Source organism: Lissotriton helveticus, chromosome 1_1 (genome assembly GCF_964261635.1).
Source record: "Lissotriton helveticus chromosome 1_1, aLisHel1.1, whole genome shotgun sequence".
Lineage (NCBI taxonomy): Eukaryota > Metazoa > Chordata > Amphibia > Caudata > Salamandridae > Lissotriton > Lissotriton helveticus.
The window spans coordinates 1,875,226,197-1,875,241,469 of NC_136057.1; the positions used below are offsets into that span (position 1 = coordinate 1,875,226,197).

Below are 15,273 nucleotides of genomic sequence, written 5' to 3' on the forward strand. Positions count from 1 at the left end.
CAGCTCATTGTTCAAACAAAGCACTCCCTCCTTTTGGCAATACCACAGTATTATCATTTTATTTAGCATCAATTTGGCCTCAGGTCGTTAGAGCACTGTACAAGGGCACCAGATGATGCTACACATTTTTTCAAGCACAGGAAGCTTAAGGCCCTGATTAGGAGTTTGGTGGTCCATAGGATAGCCAACCCGTACTGGCGTTCTACCCGCTGTATTACAAATACGGCAGTGGGATCGCCACAGGACTGCCGCAACTGCTGGGGATCATGGATCCCCTGGGGGTGGTGAGGTGGTCAAAGGCCCTAATATGCTGAGCGTGCCACTGTGGCAACCACTAAGCATATTAGGAGTTTCCTCACTGCCACAGTTTTCACGGTGGTGAGGCTGCCATGAAAACTGTCACAGTGAGGAAACAAAGGGGGTCTGACAGGGCTCCCTATTGCATCGGGCCATTAGGTGCCTGCAGGGGAGCACATTGTGTGCCCCTTTGTGTGCTGTCACCCCCGTTCCTGCACAGCATGGACTTTGTAGGCCATGCATGCAGGAACTGGCTTTTGTGCTGCCTTTTTTATGGGCACCGCTGTGGGAACGCCAAAGGACTGATCGCACGACCATGAGATAACTCGCACTCTGGCATGCAGCCAGCAGTTGAGTTTGGCTAGCTTTTGAGCAGGGCACTGGAGTGCGGCCTACTCCAACACTGCCAAACTCGTAACAAGGTCCTAATTGAATTGCCCAGAATCACGTGCTGTTGAACCTAGGCAGGGATTTGAAACTGGCTCCACAGTTCCAAAGTTACAGCAATAGTCAGTAGGCACGTGCGTGGTCTCTGTTACACATACATGCAGCACAATCATAGCACTTCTGGGGTGAGATAAAATGTGTTTACTGTCAGAGGACCTCCGATTTATCAAACAAAGGGGTATATCAGCAAGGCGGCGCTATGAAATTATCGGCGCTTTTGCGTCCGTTTTTGGGCAAAATGCGGTGATAATTTCAACGCATTATCAGCAAACACACGCTATTGCGTGTTTTGTTGATTTAGCGCCCCTCTAATGAGATGCAAAGTGGGCGTTCCGTGCCAAAATAACTGAAGAAATGTCGCTAACCGACATTTCTCCAATTATCAAGCTGCACGCAAACAAGCAGTGCGATAAGAAAAGTAGCGCTAACCACAGTTATCGCTAATTTCTTTACGCCTGCTTGTAATCTGACTTAGCCATGTAAACCAATGGGAGGTTTATTACATGGATAAGACCACCCTGCCCTATCAGCAAGGTATCGCTGGTTGCAGTGCAATTATCGCTGGATTTCCAGGGATAATCACACTGTTTTCCAGCTAACGCATGGATTCCTATCGCTTGGGAGATAAGCATTGCTGATAGCATGCTATCTCTGCGATAGAATCCAGCATTAACCTGCAATAATTATCCTTGCGCTAAATGCGATGTGCGATAATTATCGCAGGCCCTTGCTGATATACCCCATAGTTTGGCGATATTTCAGAAGAGAGAGTGTCAGTTTGTGACCTTCTATAAAAAGAAGAGGCACCAGGGACCAGGAACAGTTTATAGAATATTGAAACGTAAGTGCTCCTCAAATTAGGGATTGGAAGATGGATGCAATAGTATATCACCTTTGTGATCACATAACATATGGCAGCATTTGAGCACTTTCATAGCACTCAACTAGTCAAATATGGCTGCTTTGTTTTCGCAAACTTTATTTTTATCATGATCTCCGTTGAAGGCTGAAAAGATCAGAGGGATAGTTAATTCAGCGAAAAGGGGGAGGGTTGGTGGGAAAAAACTGACAAAAAGATGCTTCATCATGAAACATTAACTTTTGGCAAAACTCCTAATACTTGATTGACCTTATGGCATATAAATACATCAAAGAAATGCATAGAAACGTAAAGAAATCCTATTGGTGAAAGGGCTACGGGTGACGAGAACGACCTTTGTTGGATTCAGGTAAATTGTCATTTATTATTTTATAAAGTGTCAGTTCTCAGCTTCCCACCCTCCGATCGGTCAATCCAGATAATATCTAGCTAAGACGAAGAAAAAAATTATCTTTTATTAAAAAAAAAACTTTTGTAGCTATGTCCAAAAGTGCCAATAATATCAAAGAATATTATGTTTGTCAACTCCCTTGGCACTGCTTAGCAACTTTCTCACATAGTTAGCTTAGAACGATGTGCCAGCTTGTTCTGGCTACTAGTTTGTGATGAGTGCAAATTCTAGGACAGGAAGAGTGACAGATGCTGGTGACACCTGGGTCTTGTCTTGTCAAGGCTTAAGAGCTGATTTTTAATTGCTGAATCTGAGAGCTGCAAAAAGGCTTTTCCATACATATTATCACAAACTATAGCAGAAAATTGCATAGTATAACATTATAGTGGGTATGAAAGGCAGGGGGATGATAGTGACACTCACCTGAAGGTGCCCCTCAGCACTTGCCCGCTTGCTATCTCCTTGGTGTGGTTGTTGTACCCAAAAAAAACTTCTCCGAACAGTGTTGTGTTCATCGGCAGATCAGGGCTCAGGCCACAGTCTCCACCAGGAGGGCAGGATTCAGACACCAGTTGGCAGGAGTGTCCGTCAGGACCCAATTTATAATCCTCGATACAACTAGGACGTTATGAAAAGGGCGAGATAAGCCAAAATACATATTTAGCCATAAACATGCATGTGCTACCATTGGTCAAACAGTATAATGTTACAGCAGTTCTATCAACGCTAAAATATGGCAGAACAACTTAAACAAAGTCATATAGAGAAGGTTATAGGAACCCTACTGTGGCCACCCTGATCATGAGTATGAGTATTACATCCATTAGCCTTATTTACAATTTGGCGACATTTTCATTGGTCCTCCTGTGAAGTGGAGGGATTTAGTTCACAGCCCTTGTGAAAGACAATCTGCCATATTTAGAGATCTCTGCCAGGCACGTGGAGACCTAAAGTCAGCCACGGCCGGTGCAGCTAAGAGCGGTGAGGCAGAGTGGGGGGGGTGGATTTTGACAGACGACCACGAGGGAACATTTATTTTTTATTTAATTTTGCCTCCTAATCATCTGCTGAAATCCTCCCCCCCACACCTGGCCTCACCGTTCTTACCTGCACGAGCCGTGGCTGCATATATTACTTCAGCACAGCATCCGTTGAAGGCACTGAGAGTTTTTTTCAGCGGCCACCATGCCTAATGTGGCTGCCTAGCAATATTCTTGTTCTTCAAAAGCAAACTTCTAAAGCAGTGCTTGTTTTTCAAAAGCAAAAAATAAAAATAAAGGTCCCTGACATGTTGTGACTTTTCTTCTAGGAGGTAGGGGGCATTTGTTTGCAAGTATTTTGCAATTTCTACCCTAAATTTGGCAGATGATGTGCGGTTCAATTGACTTTAGAGCGGACAGACTGAGAATTTGTTGGACTCTCCACCACTTTGACGCCAGAAGAATCTGTCCTCCATATTCTGAATCTCTTCTCAAAACTGATCTCGTCCATAAAGTTGTTACTTTCTTGGTACAAGGCTTCTATGTTGGAAAGTACAGAATTAAATCTGTCTGCACCAAGGTAACTTGAAACATGAGCTTTAAAGGAGAAAAAACCTATGCTAGAACGAATCCCAACAACTGAAAATATGTGGAACTCTGAAATGTCTGCCTAAAAGAATTCACATTCAAAATCCCACATTCTGTCTTGTGTATTCCATGCCTACAAGACTTCACCAGCCCAAACCCCTAACAACAGAGTGCACAGGAAATGGTGGTATCCAGCAACGACTTTGAAAATGCTGTCCTCACCAGACTCACGGTTGGCACCCACTCAACTACATGTCTATTTACCGAACCACAGAATCTACATAGATTCTAGATCAAATCTACATTTTTAAGACATTGAATTAACTTTTAATAATGAAAACATTATAATCATATCTTTCACATTATATGAATACCTCTTTTTAACAATGAATATCCTATCCCCCCATGACCACCCCAGCCCCAAGCCTGTAATATTGAACAACATAATTTAAAGGCTGGTAGTGTCTTAGTTAGCATACTTCAGAACAAAAGGAGCCTCCATTCAGTGTGTGCTAACCCCCTGCAAGGGATGAGAAAAAGCACTAGGCCTTTTTACATAACCCTCACCCACCAGGGTTGCCCCTTGGTGGCATGCTTCATCATAGGGTTTATCCCAATCCGCTGAAGAACGGGGCGTGCTATGACCTGCAAGTTACGGGGAAGTACTGAAGGGTATGCTCTTAGCGATGAGTAAAACAGGAGTAGGAGGGGTTTTCTTATATGTGGGGAAAGTTTTAAAAGACCTGCCTGGTATGTGAGCTATGCTTTCATCCATGCTCCAGATGGTATGGTTAAACAAAACGGGGCCATCATTTAAGTCTAAGAGCTCTTAAGGTTTTGGGGCATGCAAAGTCTGTGGATTCTTTTTGGAAGTAGTTCATCTGAGGGTTCAACTTCTGGTTTTCTAGTATAAGCTTCATTGCTATTTTTCCATTGCCATCAGCAGCCAAAGTCTGATGGCCAATTAAATGGAGTTTGGGGGGTTGTTTCTTTCAATTAAAAGTAATTTCCTGTTTTGCCACTAGAAGCATATATGTAATGAGAAACAAATCACTCCTCAACATTCCCTTGCAACTTTCTGGTTTCATTCCAACGTTATCACCAGTGGATTGTTCTGTAATGGGAACCCCATAAACACCCTGATGGGACTGAGACTGTCTTCCAAGAATACATGAAATATTGGACATGACCACCAAATATTGAGATGTGATCCCCCAGTAATAGAGACCATCTTTGTTAGGGAACTGTTGTTTAAGCTTGTGCGGGGTCATGTCCCAATTGTACATAGGTTTATACCATGTTTCCAGACCAGGCACCAAGCGGGTCAATCTTGGTATTTTCTTTGACAGGTTCTCGCAATCCTCTCTCTCTAGTTTCCTTCCAGCATTCCTCTCCAAGTGTTTTCAGGAAGGTCATTCTGATGTTTTTAATGCCTTACAGGTGTTAGTTATCAGGCCTTTAGTGGATTCTTAGCTGGGAAGATTCTATGTATATTTTAAAAACAGTGCCTACAAAAGTCTTCAAATGAACAACCCTAGTTGTCTGATAGCAAACCTAAAAAGCCCTGGCGGTATAGAAAATTTGGGGCGCAAATGTATTCTATCCATAGAAACAGGGCCGGACTGGCTACCGGGCAGTTTGGAATGCTGCTGAGCTGGGGGGTGATTTCGTTCATGGAGACCTGCATGTGCTAAACGAAATTCGTTTTGCATTAATTATTTCGAAGCACACGTAGGTCTCCATGAACTAAATCAGCCCCCACCGCAGTGAAATCAGCCCCCAGCTCGGCAGCTTTCTAAACTGCCCGGTAGCCAGTCCGGCCCTGCATAGAAATCCCATTGTTTAGAAAAAGGAGCCCCTAAAGCACTCTCTCTCAATACCTTCAAAAGATATCTTAAGACAACTGCCTCTTCCATAACTCCAGGTGGTGCTGGTCTGTTTTTTTTCATGTATCTTGATGGACACTATAAGCATATTGCTTGCCTAATTGTCTCAGTGCTCTGTGATCAATATGAACCCATGTATATATACATTCTCTATCTCAAATGGGAAACAACCTTTACAACACAACTTTTACAACGCACTACCATTACAACGAAACTTTTACAATGCAACATCCATTACATCGCATGCCATTACAACACAACCATTACAACGCATGACACTACAACGCATACCACTACAACGCATGTCATTACAACGCATACCATTACAATGCATAACATTATAACGCATAGTACCCTTACACTATTCAACACTTACCCTACTGTTGCACCCCCTGAAGTTAGAATAGTAATTTTTACCCCTACACTATCCAACACGTACCCTACTGTTGCACCCCCTTGGAGTTAGAATAGTAATTTTTACCCCTGCACTATCCAACACTTACCCTACTGTTGCACCCCCTGGAGTTAGAATAGTAATTTTTACCCCTGCACTATCCAACACGTACCCTACTGTTGCACCCCCTTGGAGTTAGAATAGTAATTTTTACCCCTGCACTATCCAACACTTACCCTACTGTTGCACCCCCTGGAGTTAGAATAGAAATTTTTACCCCTACACTATCCAATACTTACCATACATTCAATGTAATGTTATGCGTTGTAATGGTATGCGTTGTAAAGGTAGTATGTGTTGTAATGGGATGCGTTGTAAAGGTAGTTTTTAAAAATTCGTTGTAATGGCGTTGTAAAAGTATGCATTGTAACGTCATACAACCATCTCAAATACACTAACTTTGACCTTTGCAATTATTGGTAGGTTTCAGAATTGCTGTTGTATTAATAAAAAACATTGTTTTACCTGTGTTTCCGAAGCATTATGCTCCTACCTTATGTGTATACCGTGTGTCTATATATATTGTGTGTACAGAATATTGTGTTAAAATATTTAGGATCAAAATATCAAGAAGGTAAGGGCAAATATGTAATAGGTAAGTATAGATTTACTGTTTTTAACTCCACATCTACGTACTTTGGAGATGTATTTATGATTAAGGTACATATACGTGGAGTTAAGTATAGTAAAGCTTTGCTTTCCCATAGAAACTTACCTTCACGATATTCTCGTCCTCGATATTCTTGACACAATATTTTGTCCACACAATATTTTGGACTCAATATTTTGTCCAAACACGTGTTTACTATTATTACTGTATGAAAATGTGTTTTCCTTGCTGTTCGGTGCTCAGACGTCCCTTTGTGAGGCTGGATTGGGCCACATTAAAACAGTTAAAATGAAAAAATAAAATATGCACTGCCTTCGATGCCACACTGGACCGCACCCAGCGCCATTCCTTTCTATGTCCTGCCATCTGCCACCCTGAAATAGCTCAACTCTAGGTACAACACTTCATACTTTCAACCCATGGGCATTCCCTTTTTGGTCTCATCCTCTCATGTAGTGCCTCTAGCACCGCACTTAGCTGCACCCACCACCTTCCCCTTCTGAGGCACTACCACTTTCAACTAACTTAATACCACACACAGACACACACACACACACCACCTACCAGCAAACCTTTCTCCAACCTAGGGATGCACCTTCAGAAATGACTGTATTACTTTTATTGCTTTACACCCGTCACCAATTCTTCATTAACTCTCTCAAATATTTTTCCGGCGTTACTACTAACAGTATGCTCAACCTACTTTACCACAATAGCACCTGCTGCCTGGCAGTAGTGGTGGGGCGGAGAGAAGGGTGGTTAAAAAAAAGAAAAGAATGAAAGGGGAAAAAAATCAAACATTTCACTTACTTTACCGGGGGCTGCCTCTCATCCATCCTATTCGGTCGACAAAGCAGGAAGCACCCAGGCTCTCAGACTCCCCTAGCCAATCACGACGCTGTGTTACAGCAGTGTTGTGATTGGGCTGAGTGCCGTGGTTTGGCTCTCAGAGAGGGACTGGGAGGCTATGCATGTTCTCCACCCAGGCTCTGCAATACAGCCAGTGGAGAACATGCAAAGTGCGCATGATGGCTGGCCGCCCAAGACGGCCGGACAAACCGTCATGCGCACTTAAGAGAGTGTCCACCACTCCTCCCTCTGCTGTGTGGGCAGCACCGCCTGCCCCGCGCGCACCTTTAAAGAGCCAATAGTGAAAAATAAAATGATAATAACATTGTTATTATCACTTTAAATTTCCTGTAGGGCGCTGCTAAGCCTTAGCGGAGGAGCTGCCGTGCCTTACTACCTTCCAATTCTCAGGCCTACTATGTCTCCTCAACCTCCAAACCAACACTCTACTCCCCTCTAACTATCCCTGATGGACCACAGCCTCAAAACTCCCCTCAGCATTGTTCCCATTATGCTTACTAAGAAAATCTTCTTCACCCCTACCCCTTCTCACCCATGGAAGTTCAACCATCAACACTTAACGCCATTTCTATTTCCACCAGATCACTTCTCTACACCTCACAGGCACTAACACTACGCTCAATCATCTACCAGCCTTCGGTTTTCAGGCACTCTTCTTTCCCAAACTGGACCACGTTCCAAATCCCACCACCATCCTATGCTATCTCAACTTCTATACCAAGAGACGCTGGGAATGTGCAGTTCTGCACCCGCAGGATTTTAGGAATAATTATAAATGTATTGCCTGTGCCACGTAATCCATCATCTGCTGTACAATTTGCAAGTTTCAGTTTTTCCTGTAGCAGCTCGAAGTTATTTTTCAAAGTATAATATGCGTTAATAACTGGTCACTTTTTAGTTGATAACTGCCGTATTCAGGTGTACCAGCTACTAATGACTTGAAACTTTTCCCTGTACAATATTAATGTGTGTAAAAATTTCAAAATTGTGAAATTAAACTGCCAGAGAACGTGCTGCATTAAGCGTCATAATTCTAGTGACCCTGTTAAAAAGACCTCTAGGACACCCATAATTTAGCAGCTCCTGAAAAGTTGTACTCTGAGTTGTTTGCTGCGTTACATAGGCCTGGCATGGGCTGTAAGGTTAGCATTTTTTATTTCTTGCAGTACATCACTATGAAGAGAAATCATACTTGTGCACACTTTAGTATACCTAAAGCACTTTGATTGTGTTATGGTTCAGTAGGCAGTGGAGACAAAAGAATTGGTGCAAACATGCCCTTTCTTGCTCAGAAGTTCATTCCTGAATGGCTCATAATATAATTCATTTCCCCCTCTTCTGCCACCATGTGTTAAGTGCATTATTGGTTCTTGTGCCTGTTCCAGTGTAATGTGCTTTCCAACCTCAAGGGGGTGCTCCTGAGCCCACTGAACTCACCCACAGAACATCAGCAGGTTGTAGAGAGTAGGGTCCTCCAGGAGGGGCACTGTCTTCTGGAGGCAGAGCTGCTCGCAGCCCCCATTGAATCCATCCGAACAGTCCACGCCAACATGACGGTCATAGCAACCTAGTCCATCCTTCATGGGGCTGAGTCCCAAGGGGCACTGTCAGGGCAAGAAACAAAACAACGATTGGTTAAAATGATGGCAGGTGAGTAGGCCCCTAGCCCACCCTTCAGCCAACCTTACTTAAAGAAATGACTCACATAGAAGCTGAATGCGTTAGACATACAAGAGGGTGGAAAATATGTTGGAGATACAGAAAACTAACACCATGAAGGCTGAAGATAGGGATGGTAGCTCCACAAAGAGATGCTTAACATATAGGAAGCATTTGCTCCATTTTGTTTAAACAACTGTTTTGGGTGGAGGGTATAGAAAGCCAAAATTCCTCTCAAAATTATCTGTAATAAAGGAGGGTTGGCCAACATTTGTCTATTTAGGGCGACTCCATGCCAGGTTTTCAGGATAACCAAAGTCTACGTAATTGATTCTCATTTTCATCCATAGTATGTTAATGTATCTTATATGGATATCCTGAAAATCCAGCATGGATCTGACCCTCATGAAGCTGCTTTGAATTCCTTATCTACACAAACCATTCAAAATTATCCACCCCATATCTACATCCCCATCTAGCCACCCCTTTGAGAATTTAAACACACAGACCATCATTATTGATTCGTAATTCTTTATTGAAAATTGAGGGTGAACATATCCATATAAGAAATGCACAACGTGACGGACTCCCAGAAGACTATGGACAGTACAGGTACAAGTGTACTATAAGGAGGAAAATGCACAGAACAGAAAGGAGGGAGGAAAAGAGGTCATATAGAGGACGAGCAGCAAGTGGTGGAAGGAAATGGTATTGAGCATAGTGTGTATAGAAACCCAAGCCCTTCATTGTTCATAGTCACTGGGTAAATTTAGACAGAACACATCTTGGGGGAGGGGGCTGGCTTGGAACTACAGAGTATTAGATGTAAGGGGTGGCGATTGAGGATGCTGGGTGGTCATGGATGAATGAGGTTGCTGTCTCCTTCCCCGAAGGAAAGGGGGGATGGGGAATGGGGTGGAAGGGAGGGGAAGGGAGGGAATGGAAGGGGGCGGTGGAAAGGCGTGTGAGTAGTAAGAGAAAGAGTACTTCGGAATTTGGTGCGGGGATACCAGAAGACTAGAATCTTCCATTTCTGACAGTGTTCCCATACCAAATTCTGGCAATTACAATTTTTCTCCCCCCAATGCGGAATAACTGCACAGATCTGGTAATACAGGGTCCTTTTTGTGCACATCTTCTTGATCCTGGGCAGAAATCCGCTGACATTTTCCACCTGCTCAGAGCAGGTGAAAAGTACTAATGAGAGGGGAAGTGAGGGTGAGCGGCGAGCTTCAGGTCTATCCGCTTCTGTGTGCTGCTGCAGGGTCGGTGGGCCTGCTCTGTGCTCCTACCTCTGCCCCATGTAAAAGGGTCTGGTGTATCTTGGGCCTAGAATTATGTCTGAAGTTTGCGAACGCGATAGTTCTGGGCAATACTTTTTGCTTTTGGGAATGAGAAATGGTTTGTCCAAAGATGTGGGACACATGGAATTGTGGGTGGTAGAGTTATCATTCTGGGGGAAATTCAAAAAATCATAATGAAGTCCAGTGTGGGCACAATGTCAACACTTTTTGTTCGATGCTTCAATTAAAGAGGCCAGTGTTCTGATGGGCAAGGATTCTCAGATCTTGGTTTCCCGGTGTTCCAAGGGTAACCACAGACTGGAAAAAGTTGTGACATGGTGCCAGGGAAGTCGGCAAACTTGAAGGGAGGAGACAAAGAGCTAAGCCTGTGCCACAGAGTCTTGAAGGGTGCATTTAGAACCTATGACAAAATCCTAATTTATTATCTCCACATCCAGTAACCCTGACACACTATTTTCATCACTCTTTTCTTTATTCAAGCCTGACATTCAGTTATTTAAAAAAAATGTAGCATTCATTTTTTAAACTCTCCCCTCTCCCTTTCTTTTCCTTCCATCTTACTTCTCAAACAGCACCCACTCCTTTATAATGTTTCTAAACCCCAGGACCGCTTCAGCGCGTTTTCATTCTCTGTAATTGTTAATTAATGCTTTATTGCACACCGAGTGCTTTTGCCCTACACTTTCTCTTCAAAAGATTGTTTTTTTTGTGTTCTGCCGTTTGCTTCGAGATTTGCATGCCTTGCTTGAGAGCTGACGTGGGAAGGGAGAAACATTGAAATGGGAGTTTGGGAGTACCATATAACAGCGCAAGCACCAATCAGCACAGAGGTATCTAACCCTCACAGAGCTTGGCGGTGGTTGAAACACACAGCACCTGGCCTACATTAAACCCACCTTCTTAAAGACAGACCTCCAACCCTTGCCCCCACAACAGTCAGTGGAAGTAGAGATGTGGGGTGCAGCAGCACCCCCAAAATAACCATGCTAGAGTGCAGAAGATGACTAAGCAATAAAGATGCCTTTAAATGTTACATATCACAGTGGTCACATGTCAGGCTATGTGTTCTGACAAATGGCTGCTTATTCTTTCAACATGAAGAGTGGTATTTTCTTTTTCTGACTGCAAAGTGAGAGGATTTTGTAACTATGTGACAATCTTGCTGAGTGTGAAAGGAAAGGCGGTAGGATGTTATTTATTACAATCACAAAAGAAACCTTGACCTATACACTATCATTTAGTGGCCATTGCAAAGGAAAGTGTGCTGTCTATAAATGACAGTGAGGTACCACACCATGGTTTAGTTATGTGTTTGCCGGGTCTGGTGGCTTAGTGGACTTCGTGTCCACTGTTGGGGCCTGCGCTTGACCTCCTGGTCACAGATTCAAATCCTGGTGGGTCCACTCAACTATCATCCTTCTGAGGTCGATAAAATTAGTAATGTTGGGTAATAATAAATATCTGTTATTCAGTGCCAAGATACCCGTCATTGTGAATGTGCGCTTTACAAATAAATACACATTATGTTATTGGGGCAGTGTGCTCCAAAATGCACCACCAGCTGCATACCATACCCTTAACACTTTCCTGCTGAATGGGCTTGTCTCATTTGCTAAACACTTTGGGGCAGATTTACAGGCTCCTTGCGCCTCTTTTATGCCGCCGTTGCGTCACTTTTGTGACGCAGAGGCGGCGCAAAGCCAGCGCCATGGTGCTGGGTATTTACAACGTGACGCATCTGGGAGATGCGTCACGTTGTAAAGCCCTGCGCCAGAAGGAGGCGTTCCTGTGCAGGGGGAGGCGTTCCGGCGCAGGAACGCCTCCTAAAAGTGTCTGAGTGAAATCTACAAGATTTCACTCAGTCACTTTTCAGGCCATGCTGCGTCAAAACCCTGCGCCTGCTTGAAGCAGGCGTAAGGATTGACGCAGCATGTTAGGGATAGGGCACCCTCGAGCCTTGCTGGAGCTGCGTCGCGCTTGTGACGCAATTCCAGCAATGCGCCGCCTTTACGGCAGTAGATGCGTCACACATCTGTCCATTTTTGCCCCATGGTGCGCCGCATTGTAAATGCGGTGCATCCATGGTGGCGGAGCCGTGATGCACAATAACTGGTGCATCCCTGTTGATATGCAGGGATGCGCCAGTTATTGTAAATCTGCCCTGTAGTGTGATGCTTGGATTTTTCACAGTCCCAGCGAGCCAACACTGACATAAGCACCTCCTTCTGAAAACCTGCTTCCAGCACACCTGGCCCTTCCAACTTATAAGCTCCATTCCCTCCCTCTGCCAGCTGCGACAGAGAACGACCCCAGTAGTTGGAACTACATCTACCCCCGGGGGTACTCCTTGCTGCCAATCGCCAGATGCCTGATGCGAGGGTAACCAGGAAGAGGCAACCGGGGGTAACTGCCATGAAGCCAGCCAGCGCCGCCGCATTCGCCATGCAGCTGTGCAGCCAGATGTGAAGGCGTGGAGAGCTGGGAGCGGAGAAGGGGTGGGGGGTGGCAGTGCTTGGAGAGATTGAGTCGAAGCAGCGCATACAAAGTGGACTTCGGAATATTAATGGCGACGTGTGTTTTCGAAAGGTCTGCCGTCACAGTCTTGCTGCTGCAGCACATCAAGTGTAACTGCCACCTTAACGAATCGCATTTCATACTCGGATGGGCTGCTCTCAGCTACCCAGCCATGCTTGTGTAAATGGATGCCTTGCAGGCAGAGTTAGAAGGAAAGTGAAGTGCAAAGTGCATGCCGGGAATGTTTAAACCCAGACTTATACGCTGGTGTCTGAAAAGGCAAGACTCCTGCCTTTTTCTGTATGTATGCACTATACTCATTCGGGCACGGTAATAATGTCACTGTCCTGTCATTGGTTACTAGCCAGAGAAACTTTAAAAAAAAACATTGCTTTTATGCTGTTCATCGGTGGTGCTATGATGTCCATCCTTGAGGTCATTTTATTCACCTGCAGTGTCATTGTGACCACCTGTGTGTTTATAGTGTCCACCTGCAGTGTCATCTAGTCCACCTGTAGCGTTATGGTGTCCATCAGCGGTGTCATGTTGTTCATCTTTAGTGTCATTGGGTTTATTTAGCAGTGTCTATTTGCCCATTCATGCTGTCATGATGTCCATCCGAGGTGTCATGGAGTCCATCTGTGGTGTCATGGCGTCCCTTTGTGGTGTCATGGTGTCCATCTGTAGTGCCATTTTGTTTTATCTTTGGTGCCATTGTCTCTATTGCGGGCATAATTCTGTTCATCTGTGGTGCTAAGGTGTCCATCTTTGGTGTCATTGTATTTATCTGTAGTTTCATTGTGACAGTATCACGCTGTCCACTGGAAGTGTCACTGCTGCAATGTCATGGTAGTAACATGTAGCGTCATGGTGTCCCCTTGTGGTGCCATGTTGTCTATCTTTGGTGAGCTGAAAAGGTTGGACTCAGGGAAGGAGGAAGTTATATAAGGGGGGATCAGGATAAACTTTTGGCATGTACGTTAGGGGAATAAAGGACATATCTGCCTCAACTCTACTTTGATGGCATCTATGTCCTTGCAGATCCACATGGAGGCACCATATCTGGTGATAAAGGCAGCAAGACAGAAAATGTCCAGGGACTCCTGAATGTTGGTGGAACAGGGAGGAGCCCTCCCCCTCCCAGCTGGCATATGGCCATACCCTTGAGCCCTACAACTTCGGTATCTGCGCCCATAGCCGATGCAGATTGGGCCACACAGGTCAGGAATGAGTTGAGTGCCCCAGAAGCCTGTGTGAATGGTCCATTAGGTGTCCAAATGCCTCACATCCTGAGTGGGCACATACTAAAAGAAACAGTACGTCCAAGCAGCCCATGCACATGGCCCGCAAGGTCTCCCACCCAACCAGAGCGGGACACAGCTGCTCTGCAAAGCACAAAGAATCCAATAGAGAGGCCCAAGCAGAAACATATTCCTTGATGGCTGCCATTTTAAGTTGGGAAGAGCCCTACGCACGTTGCAGCCACTGGGGCTAGCCATTTTGAATTGGGAAGATGCTCACCATCTGCTCACGGTGCAACCATTGGAAACAAACATCGTGGAAAGGGAAGAGCTTCACCATTACACACTAGGCAGAACATCCAGGGGGAGGAACAACAAAACTCAAAGCAGCAAAGTAGAAAAAGGGGAATAATAGTACATAGGTTAGGATGATCAATATATGTAAACCAACAGGCCCAGCAAACATTACGTTACAGGACAGGAAGACCAAGTTTGACACAACAGCATTCCTGAACTCCCCCCATCCTTAAGCATGACAAAGAAGCAAAACATTAGCATCAAGTGATCCGACTTGATCGAAACATTTGATTACTTCATCAACGCACTGGAAGAAATGGAAGACACAAAGATAATCAAATATCTATAATACCTAGCTGGAGATGGGGTCAAAGGGGCATTCAAGAAGTTCCCAAAGGAAGAAGTAGCCACATACCAGATGGTAAAGGACGCACTCCCCAAGAAGTTCGACCTGACAACCAATATGCACTACGAAAGGTACACTTATAGCAAAGCAAGATAACAGCCAGTACAAATGATGGATGAATTAGCAAAGAGGATGGAAGCCCTTAAAGACCCACAGTGGCCATCTGCAGTGTCACTGTGTCTATCTGTGGTCTTGTGGTATTAATCTACGGAGTCATGATGTTCTTGTGCAGCATCATAGCATCATAGGCGGTGTCAGTGTGTCCATCTGTCCGTCTGCATCTGTATTTTCTACAGTGATATGCCACGTTGAGCAGCAGAGTGGAGGAAGTATGGTGTACATACGTTTGGGGTTCAGAGTAACAGGTCTGTCTGGGTCAGTCCATTGAGTGGATTTGCCATGTGAAGGTTGGTTCTTCTCTACCCCTGAATGTTCACTGTAGCTGAACA

The 15,273-nt window shown here is 44.6% G+C and overlaps 1 protein-coding gene across 1 annotated transcript in view; it reads right to left on the bottom strand.

Moving 5' to 3' along the window:
• ASTN1 (astrotactin 1) overlaps window positions 1-15,273 on the bottom strand; it is a 751,257-nt gene that overhangs the window by 128,967 nt on the left and 607,017 nt on the right. The window contains exons 12-13 of the mRNA XM_078659225.1: window positions 8,841-9,007; window positions 2,439-2,633 (exon numbers count right to left, since the gene is read on the bottom strand). Of these exons, the coding sequence (XP_078515351.1) occupies window positions 2,439-2,633; window positions 8,841-9,007 (362 nt within the window). The remainder of the gene's footprint in view (window positions 1-2,438; window positions 2,634-8,840; window positions 9,008-15,273) is intronic.